Source organism: Myripristis murdjan, chromosome 8 (genome assembly GCF_902150065.1).
Source record: "Myripristis murdjan chromosome 8, fMyrMur1.1, whole genome shotgun sequence".
Taxonomy (NCBI): domain Eukaryota; kingdom Metazoa; phylum Chordata; class Actinopteri; order Holocentriformes; family Holocentridae; genus Myripristis; species Myripristis murdjan.
In genome coordinates this window covers 14,069,487-14,091,431 of record NC_043987.1, presented here as the reverse complement: position 1 = coordinate 14,091,431, position 21,945 = coordinate 14,069,487, and the positions used below count along the sequence as shown (strand labels likewise).

At 39.7% G+C, this 21,945-nt stretch overlaps 1 protein-coding gene across 1 annotated transcript in view; it reads left to right on the top strand.

Annotated features, from left to right (window-relative positions):
* The first annotated feature begins 2,647 nt into the window (after nucleotides 1-2,647).
* cacna1aa (calcium channel, voltage-dependent, P/Q type, alpha 1A subunit, a) overlaps nucleotides 2,648-21,945 on the top strand; it is a 112,999-nt gene continuing 93,701 nt past the window's right edge. The window contains exon 1 of the mRNA XM_030056901.1: nucleotides 2,648-3,000. Coding sequence (XP_029912761.1) covers nucleotides 2,675-3,000 — 326 coding nt within the window. The 5' untranslated portion in view covers nucleotides 2,648-2,674. The remainder of the gene's footprint in view (nucleotides 3,001-21,945) is intronic.

Sequence of the window (21,945 nt, the reverse complement as noted above, 5' to 3'; positions counted from 1 at the left end):
GAGCAAATAATAGATTAAGAGAATGTTGTTCCTTTCCTCTTTCACATCATCTGTCGGCTCAGTGGTTCAGCGCAATAGGTCGCGTGTCGTGAGGATATTCTCACGATAGTTTCAGTCTGACTCAATCAGATCAATCTTTGCCATGTTCTCGTCCTCACTATTCTTTCAAGTAAACCACATAACCAACATCAAAAATGAGCAACTACTAAGTAACCAAGACAAAAAACACCCTTACAAATAACCTCTTTTACAACTGCTACAGAATTAAAGTGACTGACATTCAAAACCAAGCAACAAAAATATCATCACAATACTGCTGATCTGTTTTTATAAGCAATATTGCCCGATTATGTTACTTAAACGCGACCTGTGCGTTATGTCACTGAAAATCTTTGTTCTGCTTGGCTATGATCGCACCCTGAACAGGCTCCACTGTTTTGCTCGACCGATGAGAAGAGGCGCTAGGAGAGAGGGAGGACGCCAGGGAAGAAGAGCCTCGACTCGTTTTCGGGGAGGGAGGAGGAAGGGAGGAGAGAGCTCTCTCCGTCCATTAATTTCCAAATGTCTGTTGCTAAGAATAGCCTGACTCCCCACAACCCCCGCCCCCCCTTTTTCTCTCCTTCGCTAACAAACACACGCAGACGCCCGCTCGTACGCACATAGTCTGCTGTTCATGTACTGTAGCGCACACGCCCGTGCACACGTAGTCATTCTCAGCTGGGTTGCAGCTGTATCCTTGCACCCCCCCCCCCCCCCCCCCCCCAAAAAAAAAATAAATAAAAATAAATAAATAAATAAATAAATAAAAACAAGAAGACAGGCACACGCACGCATGCACATCTGGCTATGACAAGCAAATACTTGCTAGATTTTCATGAAATACAGCATACAGATACTCAGGGGAGGGAAGGACACACACACACACACACACACACACACACACACATCCTATAGCATCATCCTGCTGTGCCATGCATGCGGTGTGTCGCTTATGTTTTTACGCATTATTTGTAATTGATTTAGAGTTGGAAAAGCAACGTTTGAGATAGGTCGAGTCCATATGGGCAGGGCTGTAGCCTGAAGCTCCTTAAAATAAACAGGCGTTAGACGATGCCTCCATCCTGGCTGGGGAGTGCATACGTCTGGAAGTTGGACGGGCTGCGTGCGTCATGTGCTGCGGCTGCAGAACCGATCCGGCTCTCATTATAGTTCACACTACATGCTGAAAGACAGCGATTTCACGCTCGGTCCGCTTATTTGATTTATAGGCAGACGCCGGCCTGAATTCCAAAGAAACAACCCACCCCCTCCCCTTCATTTCTCTTTCCATCCATCCTTCCATTCATCCATCCATTCATCCATCTATCCATCCATCCTTCTCCTCCCCTAGGGGCCCCTGGACGGAGAGAGGAGGCCGAGAGGAACGCACTATTCCAAGGAGAGAGACAGAAAGGACGCTGTGCCAGGACATTTGGGCTTTTCAGTGCGGACAAAGGTAGACTTTGCGGGGCGGGGATGGTGAGGGACTTTGCTGGCACTACTGCACCTCGAGCAGCCAAAGAGAGACCATGAGAGGGTGTGAGACGGTAACGAAGCGGCCGTCATATCCTCGTCTTTGACGATGTCGTCCGTGTGTCCCTTTCTCAGCTTCTGGATGGCCGCGCAGGTGACTGAGAGAAGATGATGGTTGTAGCGAGGGGGATGCCTTTGAAATCGTTTGAGAAAATTGTCTCATCTACATCGGTCTACTGCATTGACAGCGACATTTGAGAGGAAAACGGTATTTTTTCTTTCTCTTTCCCTTCCAAGACTGTGCGCTCCGAAATAAGGCTTATCAGCAAATGTCACAATTTTCCTGGTGTCGAGGCTTGTCAGAGCGCACTGGTAACGCGACTGTGAGGTGGCTGAAGACACAATATCGCCACACACTGTACCAAACATTGCGGATGTTTCAAAATAAATAAATAATAGCGTTTCCCTTTTCGATTCCTGTTTAAGTCTTCAGAGACGCGTCTAATTTAATAATGGCAAGTTGAAGGGCACTAACTGCCGCGTAGGTAGGCTATTTATTTTATTATTCTGAGATTTACTTTCGACAGTTTGATTTATAGAGGCCTGTGTATTGCTGGGGGCGTTTGAATTGCCATTACATGCTGTCATGACAGTAAAGAATTGAATCGCACAGCAAGGTGCATCAGGCTGAGGTGCGCTCTGGTGATACTGGCATGAACCATGGAGAATATGAAACATTCGTGTTAATTCGCTGCAGCTTCTCCATGATTTCATGTTGGGGCGATTTCTGGTTTATATATGGACATAAGAACGGACTGATAAAGTAGACCCCGAAATCCCACATCACTAACCAACAGTGCAACCAGCCAGCCAACCAACCAACCGACCGCACATTTAATTTTCTCACACCCACAATTGGCCGCTGGCAGAGACGCACATCGAACGAGACGGTACATGGGCGTCCTCGTCTGCTAAAGCCAGGGGCCGCATATTACTGCTCTCCACTCGCAGGGTGCAGGTGTTCAGCATACGCTTACAAGACAACCCGTTGTGTATATGAGCCGTCCTGATCCAGATGGGATGTAATGTTGTGTGGCTGCGCTGCTGAGCATTGGTCTCCTTCTCCGCTGCTTCTTGAAGATTGGCTTGTGGTGTCCAGAGAATGGCGCGGTTCGGAGACGAGGTACCAGCCAGGTACGGCGGAGGGGCCGGCGGAGGGGGCCCAGGCGGTCGCGGTGTTGGCAGACAAGGAGGACCCCACGGCCACGGTCACGGTCACGGTCATGGGCATGGCCATGGCCACGGTGCTCCGGGAGGGCCAGGGGCCCAGAGAATGTACAAGCAGTCTATGGCGCAGAGAGCCCGGACTATGGCCCTCTATAACCCCATCCCAGTGCGCCAGAACTGTTTCACCGTCAACCGCTCGCTGTTCATCTTCAGCGAGGACAACTTCGTGAGAAAATACGCCAAAAAGATCACCGAATGGCCATATCCTTTTCCTGTCATTGGGTGTACTGTGAGTAAGATATTGCTACAGTAGGTCTTACCGGAGAATCCGGTAGGCCTACCGTGCAAACAACTGTTTGATTGAGTGGTTCACCTGTTATCTTATTCCATGTGTAGGATGCCATATGACAAGCATGTTACAAGCAGCCGCATCAGTACAAGTACCTGGCATGCAAGGCTGTATTCGGAGGCGACAGAAGGAATGATGGAAATGTTATTTATTGTGTTGAGCCGTTAATGAATGGGAGGTGACCAATTAATCCTATTACCACTTGAGGCCTTTGAACCAGCCCCCATTATGAGACTGTTTATCACTGTCAATCACAGTTGTGCCGCAAACTCGTTGTCACGATCGTGTGTAACCTGCTTGATACATGTTTCCATGTTTCTCTTGTGTGTGTGTGTGTGTGTGTGTGTGTGTGTGTGTGTGTGTGTGTGTGTGAGAGAGAGAGAGAGAGAGAGAGAGAGAGAGAGAGAGAGAGAGAGGGTCTGGGGGGCGCTGCTGGTTGCTGATGTCAGCATGTGCAGTGTAGGCCCAGCGCCTCACGCGGGAAGAGAAATAGGAGAGGAGAGGGGGCAGGGAGGGACAGGTGGGAGAAAGAAGGAAAGAGAGATATGGCCTACACAAGGGAGGTAGCAGTGTGTGTGTTTCTGTGTCTTGCTTCAGTGTAGCACACACACACACACACACACACACAATGTCTAGAAAGACACATGCATAATGCTGATATATAACTGTGTGCTGGGGTTAAGGTGTGGGTGCGGATAGGTATGTCTGTGTGTGTTTGTAGCCTGTTAACTTCGTCATGTAATTTGAATTTCGATTCATGTTATTTTTCCATTTTTAAACTACTCCCCTTAATCGCACTGGACTTGTGCCTCTAAAGGGATGTGTGTTCATTTCAAATGGTGCATGGGGCTATTTAAGCACATTCAAAGATATAGACATGGGAGCTTGTGTATGTAAGTCTGTGTGTGTTTGTGCTCATGTGCTACAGCAAATAGACTATGTGTGACAATGTCATAATCTCAGCATGTCACTACAATTTAATCTTTCAGATTCCAGCACATTGCACCATTCTGGGGAGTAATGGGGAGTGATTTCACCATTTTCTGTTTGAAGATGTGTATGTCTGAAAGCATGCACACGTGCATGTGAGTTTGCATGTGAGAGTGTTAATGACGAGAGAGGAAATCGCAGTAATGATTGTATTGATCCATTCTGATGCTTGAGCAGTGACATAACTACACACACTAATTGAACTGCTCTGTTGAAATGCAGGAGCTACTTCTAGCCCCCTTCAATCATATCTATTCATGATCTAAATACAGATGTGTGTGTTGGTGAGAGGGAGAAAGCGGCAGACAGAGAGAGAGACTTTGTGTAGGGAATATGATTTTGTATATTTGACGTGTTAACTGCCAAAACATTATGCATCTGTTAAATATGTCGAAAATACAGATGATCTATCATTTAAAATGCCAATTTATCAACATTCTTTGAGAATTTGTTTGAACTTTGTACGATCAATAATTTTGGAATACTGCTTAACAGTGGAGTTTTTATTTATTTTTATTTATTTATTTATTTAGTTCAAATTTTACATATCCCACTTGCCACTACCTACTTGTGCATGAGTTTTTGTGTGTGGTGGGTGTACATGCACCAAGATGCAAGAGGCATCTTGATGGTTTTATGTTCTACACATGTATGCTTCCTTGTAACTTCAGTGTACAACCCATATCATACTGTAACTTGGTGTGTGTGTGTGTGTGTGTGTGTGTGTGTGTGTGTGTGTGTGTGTGTGTGCATGTGTGCGTGTGTGCGTGCGTGCGTGTGTGTTTGTGTTTATTTAGGGGTTCTACACAAGGCCTTTGCTGGCTATGCAAGGAATGGGATCAGATCTTTTATTTTCTTTCCTAAAAGAGTAGAGAATGATGAGTTTTAGATGATGTGCAATGTTGCCGTACTGAGACTATGTGGCTTGCAGGGATATGATGGCTGGTTTTGGGTGGTCTGAGGAGCAGCTGCAAGAGGGGTTTTATTCTTTGAATCAGTCCATATATTTCTACTTCTCACCACCCTTTTCTTGTGCATTCTGCTCCTCCACCAAGTCCTTTCTCCTTTTCTTTATCAGTTTCTTTATCTGTCCCTCCCAACTGATGTCTTTCCCTTTCCTCTGTCGCCCTCCTGTTTTCTTACTCCATTGTGTCCTTGTCCGTCTCTCTCCCAGGCTATTGCCACAATGTGCATATCAGGGGAAATTTCATTGTTTTCCAGGCGCTATTCAGTCTCAACACCAACATACAGCCTACTCTATTGTGGGCAAACCTGAGTACGTTCGAGATAATGGCTATCTTTGTACATTTTACGGGGGATATTGTATGCAGGGAATGAATGCTAACCAAGCTGAGGCTAGATTGAGATATTCATCAACTAGTATTTCAAAAATGAAAGTCACTGCATCTTTTGAAATATTAATTTGCAAGGGTCTTCACATAGTTAATAACCACTTACAGTGTCGTGTGGTTATTGTGAATGACTGAGACATTCTTGCCTGTTTCATGTTAAATTGCCCATTGACTGGATTAGATCCTGATAAATTGTCCGTGTGCTAAACCGTGAGTCAGTTGGATGAATCCTCCCTTTGCTAGAGCTGGTATAGTAACACCACTGATTCACCTATCAATCATAAGGTCATATCAGGTAACTCTAGAGCCCACTGCGCCACAGTGGATACTACTGTGTCAGGGTTTCCGGCGTCTCATCTGCTGGGGTGCTTTCACATTCCGAGATCAGACCAAACCAGACTGAACTGAGCTGTGCTGTGCTGTCGTGGACGTTCATTGCAGTTGCTGGGACTGGATGATGTGAACAGCAATGATGTGAAGATTTTTTTGTTCCTGAATGAGATATCTGCCATTTGGCCTTTTTAAATCATATCATGGCTGGCATCAAAGTGAACTGCATTATTGAATATTATGAAAGATAAGAGCTCAGAATGAAGTAGCTGTGTAGTTCATCAAAACGCAGCTTAATTGTGGCTGATTCGTTTCATAATCAGCCAATACAAGATTTGCCAGCTTCACTTGTGCAGTTTTGTTTGGTGGATGTATGGCTCAAATGACCGATGTTTCAGTGAATGGAGATCAGAAGAGTTGCTTGATTCTCCAGATTCATGAGTCTCACTGGGTTTACTATTCAGCAGATTTATGACCTGCGGCTTTATTTAGTTGTGTGAACTGACTCTGGACCCATGGGAGTACCATATAAATAACTATTCTCTTACATCCACATTTAGATACAGTACACAGCTATTTAGCTGTTTAATTAGAATTAGCATTGCAGAGTTCAAGCCTGTGACTGTGCCATTTCCCATTCAAAACCCAGTCCCTAAAGCTAGCTGACACACTACAACTTTCTCATCGATGGTGGGTATGGCGTAGACCTGTTACATTTTAAAGTAGGCCACACACATTGCATTATTGTTCAACTAATTTACTTTCACTCATAAACAAACAAATAATTAAATGTCAGAAATATATTTGGTGAAGAGTTAATGTACATGCATGAATGTCCACTCCTGTCTGATTCAATGCAGTAGTTTTGGAAATCAGTATTTTATTGCTCAGGGTGATTTGGAATTGGGTATTTTGTGGCTGAGGCCTTGTTCATTTACACTATATTAATCTGGTTTATGCCTGTGTTCACCCAAGTACCTTGAAAATGTGTGTCATTTCCTGGACCAAAGTTTGTGCAAGATATTATACACACACACTCACGCTCTGCACAGCATTATTCATAGTTAACTTTATTTGGATGAAAGGAAATGCTGAAATTCATAATGTAGATTTACAATATTGTACATTTTAGCTCATTAGATGCATTTATTGGACTGATAGGTACATAAATTTAGTAACACTGGAAGTACATTATAAAGTAAACTATTCACATGATTATTCAATGCACGGCTGCAGCTAAATAATCTACTCAATAATTTTAATCTGTTAAATGTCAAAAATAGGGATAAATTCCTATCACTAGTTACCAGTGAGTAATATCATAAAACCTCATACAGAGAAAAGCAAGCAAACCTTTTGTGAAGCTGTACGAGTGAATGTGCAGTATGACTAAATAGCTAAAATGACCAATTGATTATCAAAATTATAATTTTTTTTGACTGACTAACTAATGAATCATGTATGCATTTAAGCACTGATATTGGTTATACAGTATGTATCATTCTTATGTCATTCTAAAAATCTATTAATCTTTTTCACAATGGATGTGGCATTACAGTACTGAAAGCTTATTATGAGTAATATAGCTGCTCTAGTAAGGATTTCACCCACAGAACTTTTAGTGTATGGATTACAGGGTGCTACAGTGTATCACAATTGATTTATTATGGTTATCATACACATGTATTTCTAATGTGTATGTAAGTAAGGTGCTATGTCATATTATTAGAATCATTTTGTCATGGACCAAAAAGATTTAAAGAAAATTTAAGCAAAATGGATGTCTCTTTGGAAGACAATTAAATAAATGAATATATAAATAATTGAATAAATACAAAATGAATAAGTGTAAAATCTAAAAATATAAAATGTGCAGAAATACAGAAAAAAAAAATTAAAAATAGCGAGCATTAATCAACAAATAAACATTATTTATTTCTGTATTTCTTCCCACCATGTGAGTCTTGTACTGTGTTGCAGAATGTATTGTGAGGTGCTTTATTATTATTATCCCTCTTGATGATTCCTCATTCATTCATCTCCCTCACAAATATGCTCTCTCTCTCTCTCTCTCTCTCTCTCTCTCTCTCTCTCTCTCTATCTATCTATCTATCTATTTATCTAAAGATGCTGTTGGCTGATCAATGTCATGGTGCATTACTTGTTTGGACTTGCCTTACTTTGCTGATAACAAAATAATTTAGTCTGTATCAAAGTTAAAGTCCTGCCTTATTGTTAACATAACAGTTAGGCTGCAAGATGGCCCTGCCAAGAAGACTGTGATGACTAACCTAAGAATGAATAGATTTGGCTACCACTGCAGAGGATAACAACACTTTCCCCTGCAGAGTCAGTAAGTGTCTGACACCACAACACTAAAATGTCTTGTTATATTAATCAGCAGAAAATACAGTAATAATTCATTTATGAATTAAGCTCACTTTTTAAAATTCATGTATTGACAATTCCTTGCATTTATTTCATATCCTTTTATTTATTATTAATGCTGTTATTATTATTTTGTAATGATTATGTAGTTCTTTGTTTATTTCTTATTGTGGCCACTTCCCTTCTTAATAGTGGCCATCCTGTGTGACCTCAGTGAAAGAATCGGTTAACAATCGACTGTCCTACTGAACTTTGACCCCAATTCCACCTGTGACCCTATCTGTGACCGTATCTGGTGTCATACACTGGAGTTACTATAAACCTCAGGCAGTGCTGTGTGTGTGTGTGCGCACACACTGTAGCCTGCATTTTTATGTACATGAGCTCAGTTGTTTTTATATGGCTCTACGTGTCAGCTAAGTCCATTGTCTGTACCCTTGTATAGACATTAATTTAAATACAAACACTTGCAAGCAAGAATAGTACACACACACACACACACACACACACATAAAGACACACACACACACACACACACACATACAGACACACACACACACACACACACACACACACACACACACACATACATGCACGCACACACACACACACACACACACACACACACACACCATATGGTATTGTCTGCGTCATCAGTGTCCATTATAGCATATTCGCATATTCTCCCCTACTGCTGTAAATGGAGAGGAAGTCAATATATGTTCCAGCTATGGATAGTAACAATGAGCTCTTTATGAAACCTGATACAGGTGGTGTTTTTTTTTTTTGTTTTTTTGAGGGGGCTACATCTCCTTGCTTTCCACAGAAAAAAATATCCATAATCTATGGGTCACCTGTGAAAACTCTAGAAAGAAATGTTTTGTGCTCTATGGCCTTGGGAAAGAAGGAAAAATACATAATTTCATGAAATGCATGCTGGTAATGCTGCAACTACTGCTGCTACTACTACTACAAATGATAATAAGAATGATATGATATGACTTTTTTAGGATCAACACAACTTTAGAAAACAGAGAAAATAAATACATAAAAAAGTGATTCAAAATAACTAGTACAAAATAAATAGTTACATGAAAAAGGGGGGATTATAATGGCAGCATATGGGTTCAGCGCCTTAGCAATGTGGAGCATATTCAGTGTGTTAGGAAATACAAATACCTTGCAATTAAAGGGGTTGCTACCTGATTGTAAGAGGCTTCATGGGATTTAATGTGACTAAGGTCTCTATTCCATTTCAGACAATATTTATCAATCTGATTATTAATTCTAAAAGATAAATAGATTTCTCATAAACTGCTGCAGTTCCAAGCTGAGAGAACCGTACAAGTGCTGAAGGTAAATCAACAGATTTCCACTTGACAGTGATCTCTCTACTCTCTACTGTGTGAATCCAGTCAAACAGAGGTTGCTTAGGATGGCGATGGATCCCCCAGAACATAGAGACAAGGTTGGTAATGAAATTTTTCTAAAGAGCAGACCATAAAGTCTGTACTTTGGGGCATTATCGCAAGAAATGTACTATGATCATTCCCATGTCTCCAGTAAGTTGGGCTAAATCTAAGTTTAAGTCTACACTCTGCTCCAAAACTTATTGTAGGTGGAGGAATATGGGATGATCACTAATTGCTTCAGGTAACTGAGCAGTGGTAAAGAATACCAGAGGAAGGCTGTCACAGGGATAGCTCTCTATTTGGAACCAGGATGGAGCTCGTTCAGGGGGTAGCAGTGAGCAAGGAGTCTCATGCTAACGGTAAAGTAATATATTTAGAATATCAATCCACCCTGATCCACCGGCCTATACAACTTTTTCAAGCCAAGTTATGGATGTTTCTTGTTCCATAAAAAATGTTTGGATAATTTGCCAAATTGTTTAAAATATTTCAGTGTGATCTTAACTGGGAGGAGCAGATAATTAAAATTAGGGGCAAATTTAATCTTGAGAATGTTGGTCTTTCCCTCTTGTAGGTTTCACATCTCAGGGCAAACAATTCATATGTCAGCTTCCTATGCATGCAGTGCAGCATTTTATGTATATGTCAGCTGTGAATCAAATCTAAAACAAACAAGCAAAAAAAAAACAAAAAAACAAAAACAAAAAAACATGTACTACAGTTGCTAGTCATGCAAGCAGGCACTATTATTTCCTCTGTTGGTGTTATATATATAATATATATTCAGTACTTTAGCATTAGATGTACAGTATTTGGTATTTCCTATAGTTCACAGTCAATATGTAAGCTTAATCTTTCAGATATCAGAAAATAAGTTTTGAAATGTTCATGAAAATAAATAATCAAAAATAAGTATAATACATTATAATAGAATGACTCTTGCTACAGTTGCTCCTAGTACATATTTTGTCTTTGGAGCAATTTCTTCTCACTTCCAGGGAAGACACTGTATGTGTTTATTTCTTTTCCTTCTGGTCTGGTTGTCTGTACAAATTGCCTGGAGGAGGACATTTAAGTGTTTGAAGTCTGTACGTGTGTCTAAGTCAGTAGCAGGTAGTTTCTGTTGACATATTTAGTGTATCTTACCAAGCCACCAGGGAGAAAGCCAGACTCCCACTTCCTTTCCTTCACTGGCCAAGACTGTGAGTCATATCCAGAGACAGACATAGCTCTAGATATCCAAAGAAAGAACACGATCAAATGGAGAAAGTGGTAAGGGAGACAAGACAGAGGGAGGGAGACACACCCAGAGAAGAGAGAGAGACTGACAGAAAGAAAGAAAGAAACCTGGGTGTTTTTTTTTTCCTTTTTTTTGGTGGATGTGGAGAGTCAGTGATCTGCGTTCACTGCAGAATCTAAATTATTTATTGGTCTTTCTCTAGCTTGCAACTGTCTGCTGGTAACATGGACGGCACTTAACATAAGCCTAGTTTGCGTGTGTGTGTGTGTGTGTGTGTGTGTGTGTGTGTATGTATGTGTGCATCTTTGTGTTTCATGTATGTGTGTGGTTATTCTTTTGTTTACATGTGTATTGCAGGCTACAGGTTAACACCCCCCCCAGCCTCTGTTTTGAACAAACACAAACACACACCCACACACAGACACACGCACGAGCCCACATGCACACGCTGCTCGCGTGGGCCTCCCTCCTCAATCTGGTCACGTCTGTGGGTCTGGATTCTTCCGATCCAGCCAGACTAAAAATAACAGAGGCTGCTTGAAAAGAGTACTTTTTCACTTCCCCCTCCACTCCCTCTCCTCGTCACACTTCCTCTCCTTTCCTTTCCTTTCCTTTACACTGTCCATCTGACATAGGGACCTGGATGTGATGGAATTTATAGCAGCATGATGTACTGTGCCTCTGTGTGTGCGTGTGTGTGTGTGTGTGTGTGTGTGTGTGTGTGTGTGTGTGTGTCCATTCATTCCCTAAACCTCAATCCTCACCCATATGTCCTCACTTTGAACTGGGCGAGGGTTAGGGTTTAGGGAATGAAAGGAACACACTCACTGTGGTAAAACAGATGTGTATGTATGTGTATATGATCTGTGGGCTAAAACAAGGTCTGCCCACGCAGACATTTAAGGAAACAACAGAATAAGAGAGAGACAATAGAGAGGAGAAGAGGCTGTTTCTGCTCTGCTTCTAATATGCAGCTGGAGTAGAGAACAGGAACAGAGAGAGTTGGAGAGAGAGAGAGAGAGGGAGAGGGAGAGAGAGAGAGAGAGAGAAATAAGAAAACAATGGAGAGAGGGAGTGTGAGAGAGAGAATCAAACTGCCTGTCTGTGTATAAATCATTTAACACAAAGTGGTGGAAAGGAGAACACTCAGGGATGGCCAGCTACACTGCAGCCTGCACTTGCGCACACACACACGCGCACACGCATGTGCACACACGCATGCACGCACCCACGAACGCACGCAAACACGAACATATACACAAAGTATGCATTACAATGACTTTTTGCTCACATTCTCCATATCCCTCATGACATTTTTTTCCCAGCATGGCAATAGAATCTTTCACATTTTAGGTGGTCATTTTGGCTTATCTATTAAGGTTACAGTTAGGCATAATAACACTGGCAAAAGGCTGCAGTCAATGAATGTAATTCAATTAAATCTTCCATTGCCATGCTGAGAAAAAAAAATGCCTACCCTTCATTTCTCCCTCTTTCCTCCCTTTCATCCTATTCCTTTCCGCCTCTCTCTCTCTCTCTCTCTCTCTCTCTCTCTCTCTCTCTCTCTCTCTCTCTCCTTGACTGATAGGAAGTGAAGTTTTTGTTTTCGCTCACGTTCCACTACCTGGACTTTTTCTCTTTCACTCAAATCTAATCCATCATTTCCTCCCTCCTCTCTGCCACTGCAGTTCCACTCACTCTCTCCTCTGTTGCATCTCGCCCTTCCCCCCTTCCTCTCAAAGTGCATACATTTTTTTTTTGTTTTTTGCAATGCTCATTGAAAGCATTTATTTGAAAATTTGGGGATTTTCTCTGCAACATCTTGATTGCTGAAGTTTTTGTGTAGTTTCATAATTGTTGGAAATACGTTTTGCTTGTGTATGTGTTGTGCTCTTCCTATTCTGAGTGTGTATTATATTTTTTTCATTTGTTTGTGTGTATATTTGTGTGTGTGTGTGTGTGTGTGTGTGTGTGTGTGTGCCCCCCAGGCTCAATCTGCCTACCTCATACCTTTGACTGTCTGGTAATAAATGTGTGAATTGATCCATATCCTGACTCCCTAGGGCAGTCGTTGCACACACACACACACACACACACACACAGACATAGAACTAAAGACAGGGTGTGTAGTCTTTAACCTATTTAGACTGTTTTTCTTCTAACGTCATTATCCTGATAGTCTGGGAGCAAATTGTGCCAAAGATACATATGTCACACCTGACCAGAATACTAGTTTTTTTCTTCTGTCTTTATTTGATCTATATGAGACTAAATGACTTTCTGTCCTATTTTGTAAAATGTCATTTTACAGTTTAATTCAGTCCGTAGAAGGTATGTTATTCAACTCTTTGTTTCTTTCTTTGTACACTTTCGTAATGTAATAGCAGTGGCACATTTATGTTTGATCTGATTTGAAAGTGGACATTATGTGTGTGATACCATGTGAGATTCAGAATCAGTCTCCCAGTGTTTTGCTCTTTTGAGCAGCCTTCAGCCTTCTGTCTCACAATATTGGCAGCAGAGCATCTTGCCACGGCTCTTACTAGACAAAACTTGCTGGAAACTTTGTGTGTGTGTGTGTGTGTGTGTGTGTGTGTGTGTGTGTGTGTGTGTGTGAGTGAGTGTGTAAGGGGGAGAGAGAGAGAGAGAGAGAGAGAGAGAGAGAGAGAGAGAGAGAGAGAGAGAGAGAGAGAGAGACCCGTTTGTCCTCTGGTCACCTGGCCAGGTGAGGAATGTCCATCTTCCTCTTCCTCTATCTTTCTTTCTCTTTCTCTCTCACTCTCTCTCTCTCTCTTCTCCCCCCCTCCCTTTCTTCTGTCCTATTGAAAGTGGTAGCCCAGCCTTTCATCTCTCATCTACAACATTAAAATTTCGTTCACATTGCGTTTTCAAAATGGCAAAAGAAATGCATTCCAGGCCTGTCACGATAACCAATTTTGCTGTGCAATTAATCGCGTCAGAAATTATTGCGATAAGCGATAATATTGCGTAATATTGTGCTTTTAAGACCGTTTTTTAAATTATTGTTGTAATTTTGACATTTTCAGACCATTTTTTTTAAACTTATGTTATGATAATAAAGGCATAATGATGCAAGTACACCCTTTTGAAGAGAAATAAACATTTATTCAACATGAATATTTAAAAATGTAAACAAGAAAATTTAAATATCCAAAATAAATAACACGTAAAAATACCAAAACGAATAAATAAAGACCTTATGAATACAAAAAAAATTATAAAAAGTAACAAAAAGTGCTGATAAGAAAAAGTGCACTGTGATTAAAAAAAAAACAAAAAAAAAAAAAAAACATTGAAATGAACTCTGGTCTCTTATCAAAAATTGCACTTGAATAAAACCCCAAAACAATATAAAAATAGACTTTTTCTTTATTAAGAAAAAACACTCAAAAACTACCCACAACCAAAACAACAAATGAGATGGATGATCAAGTCTTTGTAAACAATACTATACATTACAGATAAATATAGCAGAGAGGTATAGAGACTAACATTCCTTAACAGTCAACACTTCCAACACTCGCCTCTGTGTCTTGGCAAAAACTTCCCACACGGGGGCTGCTGCGTTTTGTTTTGGAAGAAGGTCCACGTCGTTCTCGTTCGCTCTTTTCTCCGCCTTGTCTCTACCTCACAAGGATTGCCCCCCCCCCCTAATTTTCTGACCACAATTAATGTGGCAATTAATTGTGGTCAGAAAAGTTACCGTCTTCATTTAAATTTACTGTGCAATTAACCGACTTATCACATATCGCAACAGGCCTAATTCCACCAGCCAGCAGTTTTGTTGTGTAATGGTGATTCATTCACTGTTACAAATTACAATTAATTAATTAGTTACCAATTTATTCAGTCAATATCTAGAGATAAAAGAGAGGATACCTTGTCTAAAAGTCAATAATTTGTTACTAATTATAACCAGGGGTGGAATTAGCTAATTACATTTACTTGTGTTTCTTTAAATGAGCATCTTTTTGTGTACATTTTCAAATCAGAAATTTTACTTTTACTTCACAACAGGGAACAAATTGTGTAGGCTCTCTGCAAGTATCAGAATCTGGACTGACATAAATTAACAAACTGTGGAGCTGTTCACTGTCAGTGGGCAGCGATGACAAGACGAAATTGGCTTTATTTTGGTAAACTTCGAACTAGAATAGTGTGGAAAAAGATTACATCTTCCAAATTTAATGTCTCTGAAAAGCAGCTCAGTAACCTCTATTCTGAGTCCCTTTTACATACTACTTTTTACTTTTACTCAAGTTGATTTTTATAGTGGTACTTCAGCAAAGTAACAGTATTTCTACTTGGATAGCAATTTCTAAAGTCTACTCTTTCCACCACTGATTATTACTAAAATGACATTCATGTTTGCCATCACATTTTAGGAATTTCATTTTCTCTCAATTCATAGTGGCTTATAATAAATGAAAGAGATCACCAATACCAAACAAAGACAGGGAGTCAGACAGTGAAAGCTGCTTAGACAGTATAGATGCAACACCGCTTAGGGACCCAGCGGTGCTGCATATGACTGTATATGATAAAACAGTGCTGAAGAAATAAGTGCCACGAAGAAAAGGCATAAAGGTTTAGTTGCTTTTTATTTAGTTCAAAAAAAAAAAAAAACCTCTCTGTATTTGGGTTTAAGATAAGCCTAAAACAAATGTGGTAGCACAGTGGCGAGCAAAGCAGCTGCCAGATTCTGGATTGATTGTTTGAAAAACCACTGATAAATACACCTTAGCAGCAGTTTCTTTGATGTACTGTAGATGGGTGCCCTTGTAACATATATGGCAATTGAGCAAAGGAGGCAAAATCAATATGGTTACATGTTGCTGTGCAACAACAAGGGCATGAATCAGGAAAGAAATAGTGCTATCAATAGCTGCTGGCAAAATTTGCTGCGCTGCCTCAGCCAGTTCCTCATGTACAGTATAGTGCCTAGACTTTTATACAGTATGTCACTGTCCTCTGTGCTAATGACTAATTTGGCCTCTACTGGTTGACATTTTTAGAATTTCTATCCCAAAATGATAATGAAACTTTTAAAAACATGATCATAATTTTTATAGACACTGTATCAACACTGCCATGTTAGGAAAATATGCTTTTGCCTACTTCTATTTACTTAAATAACTCGTTGCTGTGTTGTAAATTGCTCTAGATAACAGTATGAATGTAAATTCCTAAAAGTTATCATATGTACTGCATGTTTCTACATGTTTGTATGTTTGTGTGTGTATTAGTGTGTTTGCATGCACATGCACGTTTATATGTAATTGTACTGTGTATGGTAAATTTTTAATGATTTCATCATATGTTATTATTCAACTGGCTTAGCCTTTAAATGAAGCGTGTTGAGTTTTGAGCCCTCGAAATCAAAGAAACGCCTTGATATATTTATAGTAACATGTTTGTTAATATGATTTCATGAGCCTCTCAGGCAGTTGTTGGTGTTAGGTTTGCATTTTAGAATGTCTTGAGAACTAAAAAAAAAATAATAATAATCATCAAAATCCTAAAATACTTTAAAAAAATTCCTTAAAAATTTGTAGGTTAACAATGTTAAGATCAATTTTAGGTTGTTTTTTTTGTATGTCTCTCTTCCTCTTTCTGTGTTTCTTGCTGTTTCTCTTTCCCTTCCTCCCTTTCTCTATTATTTTCCTTCTGAATCCTTCTCTTTCTCCCTTTCTCTTAACTGTGCATTCTGGCTCTGTTGAATAATTCAGTTTCAGTGGCAGGCTAGTTTGGATGTGTACATGTGTGTGTGTGTGTGTGTGTGTGTGTGTGTGTGTGTGTGTGTGTGTGCGTGTGTGTGCGTGTGTGTGCGCGTGTGTGCATGTGTGTGTGTGTGTGTGTGTGTGTGTGTGTGTGTGTGTGCGTGTGTGTGTGTGTGTGTGTATGCGTGTGCATGTGTGTGTGGGGAGGGGGGAGTAGCGGTGACGTGGGGCAGAGCTATTTTGGGGATTCGGATGCGTGGAGAGTGAGAGAAATAGAGAGGGAGAGAGTCTGTGATGGATTGATTTTTTTCTTGCCCGTGTTCTTTAGTCACGTGCTGCGCCTGTTACTAGACAAACCCTGCTGGAAACCTGCACTCCACCTGCAGGGTGTGTTGACACATGCACACACACTCATACACACATACATACAGAGAGAGAGAGAGGGAGAGAGAGGGAGAGAAGATATAGGAACATACCAACAGCAATGCAAGTACAAACAGTTAAAGCAAGTTAAATCAAGTAGTGTAGGTACAGTGCATACCAACACACACTCCGCCACCATCTAACAGAGAGAAAATATCTCATGCACTGACATCTTTCTCCACACAGTGCACAATGTCAGCATCTTGTACAATGTTGGCAGATTTTGGGTGATGAGGGAGAGCCAGTGACAGGTTAGATAGAGACATGACGTTTTCCATATGGAATAAACAGGGAGACTGTGGGGCTACACACTGACTGATGCTCAATCAGACTAAGAGGTCAAGCAGAGAGAAACTGGCTTTAAGGCGTTCACATTTGTTTGGCAACATGGTTAAACCTGGTGAAAAAAATGGGATGAATGTAAAATTATGTTGTTGTTTTTTTTTATGTGAATTTTGGTGTAGGTTTCATATCTGTACATGTCTCAGCACTGATTGCAGCAGTAAATTAAAATAACTGCCATACTTTTGTTTTTGTTTTAGAAGGAATTTGTGGGCATGTTCTTACAAATTTCATATTCACACCAATGTAGGAGGCCATTTTCTTGCTGTAGAGGGCCTCTGCTGATGGATGAATTGGATTGGTGTGTATGTGAAGAGTTGATGATCAGGGTTTTTTTCCCCCCAAAATGGAATTATACATTTTTGGAATAAAATATTTTATTTCCTCTGCTTATGAACAGTGTATCTTCAGTTTAAACCTTTGACAGCTTATTGTATTAATTGAAAGGATCTTGACATATTAAGGTTCCTTGGGTGGAAAAAAAATGCAAGGCATTTGAACTATGTCCAGAATATCTAAGTAATTCTTCTTCTTAAGATAAGTAGTTCTTCTCATTCTTAAGATTTTGTCCACCATGTATCTGCTCATTTGGGAAAACAAAAGTGAGCTGCTTCAGCCTCGTTTCATATCTTTTATGACTGCTAATTTTCCAAATAACTGGATAGCTTTCTGCCACAGTTCTTAAAGACTTTAATTTTAATCAAATCACTGCCTGTAAAGGAAAAAAGAGGAGAAAATTAAATAATTATTTGAAGTCTTCTGCCACTATTTTGTGTGCTGCATAATGTAACAGGACAGAGAGTGGAGGGTGGGAAAAGAGTGAGAAATATAAAGACAGAAAAGTTGTCAGGATTGTCTCAAAGCCCGTCCTCTTCCTCCTCCTCTTGTTCTTGCTCTTGTTGTTTTAATTCTTGTTCCTCTTCACATTTTTCTTTTAAGTCTAGCTATGATGATACATAAACACACACACACATTCAAATCCTTCATTCAAGGCAAAACAAGGCGAGTTTACTTGTATAGCACATCTCAACAACAAGGCAATTCAGTGTGCTTTACATAAAACATAAAAGACACCATGACAAGATGTAAAAGCAAAATAAAGCAATAAAAAGATATTTAAATGCAATTAAAAAGATTTAAATAGGAATAAGCTAAAATGGAATACAAGAGATAAAACAGGACAGTAAAAGTTAGAGCAGTGTGAGATATTAATAAAAAGCCTTAGCCTTGATTTAAAAGAGCTGAAATTTCTTGATTGATTCAAAAGAAAGAAAACCTGTTTCAGTCATTAAGGAAAAAAAAACTGACATGACATGAATGCACAACTGACCTTTAAAATCTATGCATACCCTCTAAAATGTGTAACCTTATCTATTAATGCAACAGTATATGTAAGATATAGGTAACATGATACCAAAGTTTTAGCTCCTCCACACCATGCCAGTCATTGCAGATACTAAATGTTGTACATGAACACACACACACACACACACACACACACACACACACACACACACACACACAATGCTAGTTCTCAAGGTGCTTATTTTGTCCTTGTTCAAATGACATCGCACAGTCTAATGTATGTGACATTTCTCATGCTCTGTTCCCTGCAGTTCATTTAGTTTTAATTATTACAAATCTGAGGTGCAATAACTCACCTTCATAAAATATGGATAATGACAAAATTAGGTTGCATTAGCAGAGCCAAAACAGTTTTTCATCAAAAATATGTCAAATGAGTATTTGATTTCGCCTGCCTACAGTCTACTTTTGTGCTATTTCTGCTTTTTTTTATATACAGTGCCATTGGGTCTATTAAGCCAGGCGTAATGACTCGTAATGACTCAGTCTCTGTAAGAGCAAATGCATGTATCTAAGAAGAAAGTGGGCCCATATCTGTGACAATCATGCCAACATGTAGTGACGTGTGCGTGGTTAATCAGGCATTTGCAGTGATATTGGCTAGTGAAAATTTGTGAGTAGGCCTGTACTATCCATGGCTCCAAGGCATGTTTGCTTTTATTAATAGGGCGGCTGGCGTCTTACCAAAGGGTAGCAGCTGGTCTAGTTTCCATTGGCAGACTAGTGTAGTGTACTGTAGTGTAGTGTATACGTGTAAATGCATGTATGTGCATGTGGGCATGCCAAGGTGGCATGTGTGTGGATGTGGTGGAGTAACGGGGGGGGTGGGATGGTAGAGATTGTAGAGGAGTGGCTTGTGCAGTAGAGCTCTGGTGTATTCATGTGCATGCAGAAATGGAGTGTTCTTGAAATGGATGCAGATTGTGGGGATTATTGGCTGTGTGTATAGAGCCAACAGGAATCTTGGCATCAGCGCTTTGACGTATGCACGTAACGCATGTGTGTGTTTTGGTGTGTGTGTGTGCTTGCAAGGGTGTTGGCATCCTAGCGTGAGACATATGTCACATTTTTAAAAATGTTCACACTTATGCCCTTGTGGCAGTGTGGATATGTATTTGGTGTCTATGGCTTTAGTCAACCAAGGAAACTGTTGGTTGATTGAAATTTGACCTGCTCTTCAATCCATTGATTGGGTGATGGGACAATAAATAAATAAATAAAATAAAAAAATCTGTACATTATCTCTAGATTAAGTAAATTGGCCACAGTGCACTGAGTGCACCTTAGCCTTCCTGGTAGCCTAAATGAATTATAAATAAACATAAAAGCAATTTGTAGCAAATTAAATTATTTTTAACCTAATTACTTCATACTGAAATGATAACAGACTCAGAGACAATTTTTTTCCCTCTATTTCTCTTTTGCTTTTAAGGAGGAGACATTACGTGACAAAATCAAATAACTGAAATATGGTTTTAATAATAATAATAACAACAACAACAACAACAACAACAACAATAATAATAATAATAATAATAATAATAATGACACTCAAGGTCACCTTTCAAACCAAAATACATTAAAACAAGTGCATACAATAATACATTCAAGTGCAAACAGTAACAGTTTTGACATTGCATGACACAACTACATTGATTCAATAAAGTAATCACATATGTATTACTAATAGGCATACATTTACATTCACACCTTGACGTTGAAACAAAAATGACGTAAATAATGCAGAAAAAGAATGGGTCCCTAGGAGGACCCAAGATAACCACATTGGTGCGTTATGACCTAGCCAAACTTTCAAATTTGATTGTAGTCCAGTATAAATAATTTTCCAACCTCCATTTAAACCTCCATGATCCTAATTATAATTTAACCTGTTCTTTACCCCTGTCCTCATACTTTTGACCCCTCCCCAGCAATCTCAGGTCTTAGTTCTTTTAGGCTGTGAAATTATAACTATATCTTATATAGTTATAATTTGTATTGTTTTATTTTTTACAGCAAGAACTATATGGCAATATACAAAATTATTTTAACTTAATTGTTTTTGTCTTATTTTAGTTATAATAAACAGGGCCCTCCACTACTGTTCCAGCTTTGTGATTTCCAAAAATAGAGGTGCGATCTATGGGTGTGGTCAGGGCCAAAACCACCATTTCAACATTGGGGGGGACAGATATTGAATTTGCTATTGAATTGCTAATATATTCCAGCAATATTGGGGGGGACATTTTTGGAGTGCCTGAACATTGGGAGTGTATATGGACGTTTGGTCCCTGGGTGTGATCCCAAAAACACAAAATTGCCTGTAACTTGAAGCGTTTACTCTAAATATATAAATAAATCAGATCAAGGTGAGAATAAATTAGGCTCCATAAAAACAATCCTATAACAGAAACAGGATCAGCTGTTTGTTTGTTAATCACCTTTAAACTCACCTTTAAACTGGTGTAAAGGGTAGACAAAAATCCTCTAAATTGAAATAAAATGCCCAAATCAAAATGTAATATATGCAAGGCTAATGCAAAGACTAAACAAAGCCTACATAACTTCACCCAAAATAAGTTTTATCAGCAAACACCAGAGGTATGGTAGACTGAATGGAAAACAGGAGAGGTGACTTAACCTAATCAAAGTTGGCTCATGCATAGGCTTCTCACAGACTGTGGCGTGTCCACAGCCTTTTTCAGTAAATCAAACAATAAATCCTGCATTGGAAATAATACAGCTCTGGTTGCACTGCATTGTGGTCCAACTGAAGCTGTATTGCTGCAGCTGTAATTTATGCACTGCTGGCCATCATCCGTCAGTCTTTGAGTGTACACCAACTGTCAATTTCTTTCGACCAGCTTGCTTTTCTTTTTTTTTTCTTTTTGGCAATGGGGCTGTCATTATCCATAATGGCCAAGAGGCATATTTTCAAGTTTGCCAGCATAGGTAACCATGCAGAAATGAACAGAAACATATTGTTTGAGTAAAATGTATTTAATTTTTATTTTCAATCATAATCATAATCATTTCTAACAATGTAGCACTCTACAATAAAATACACCAGGTCTGCATATGTCCCTCCAAAACTGATTAATCCTGTTAGCAGGGAACTCTACTGTGAGGACGCACATTTCTGCTTATGAAAGTAACACCGGTGATTGTCCGACCAATGAGAATCTGGTTGGACAAAAGCAATCGACCAACCAGTCGACCAGCCGAACAGAAGATGTGTCATTACATGAGAGAGTGTGAGGGGGCTTCATTCATT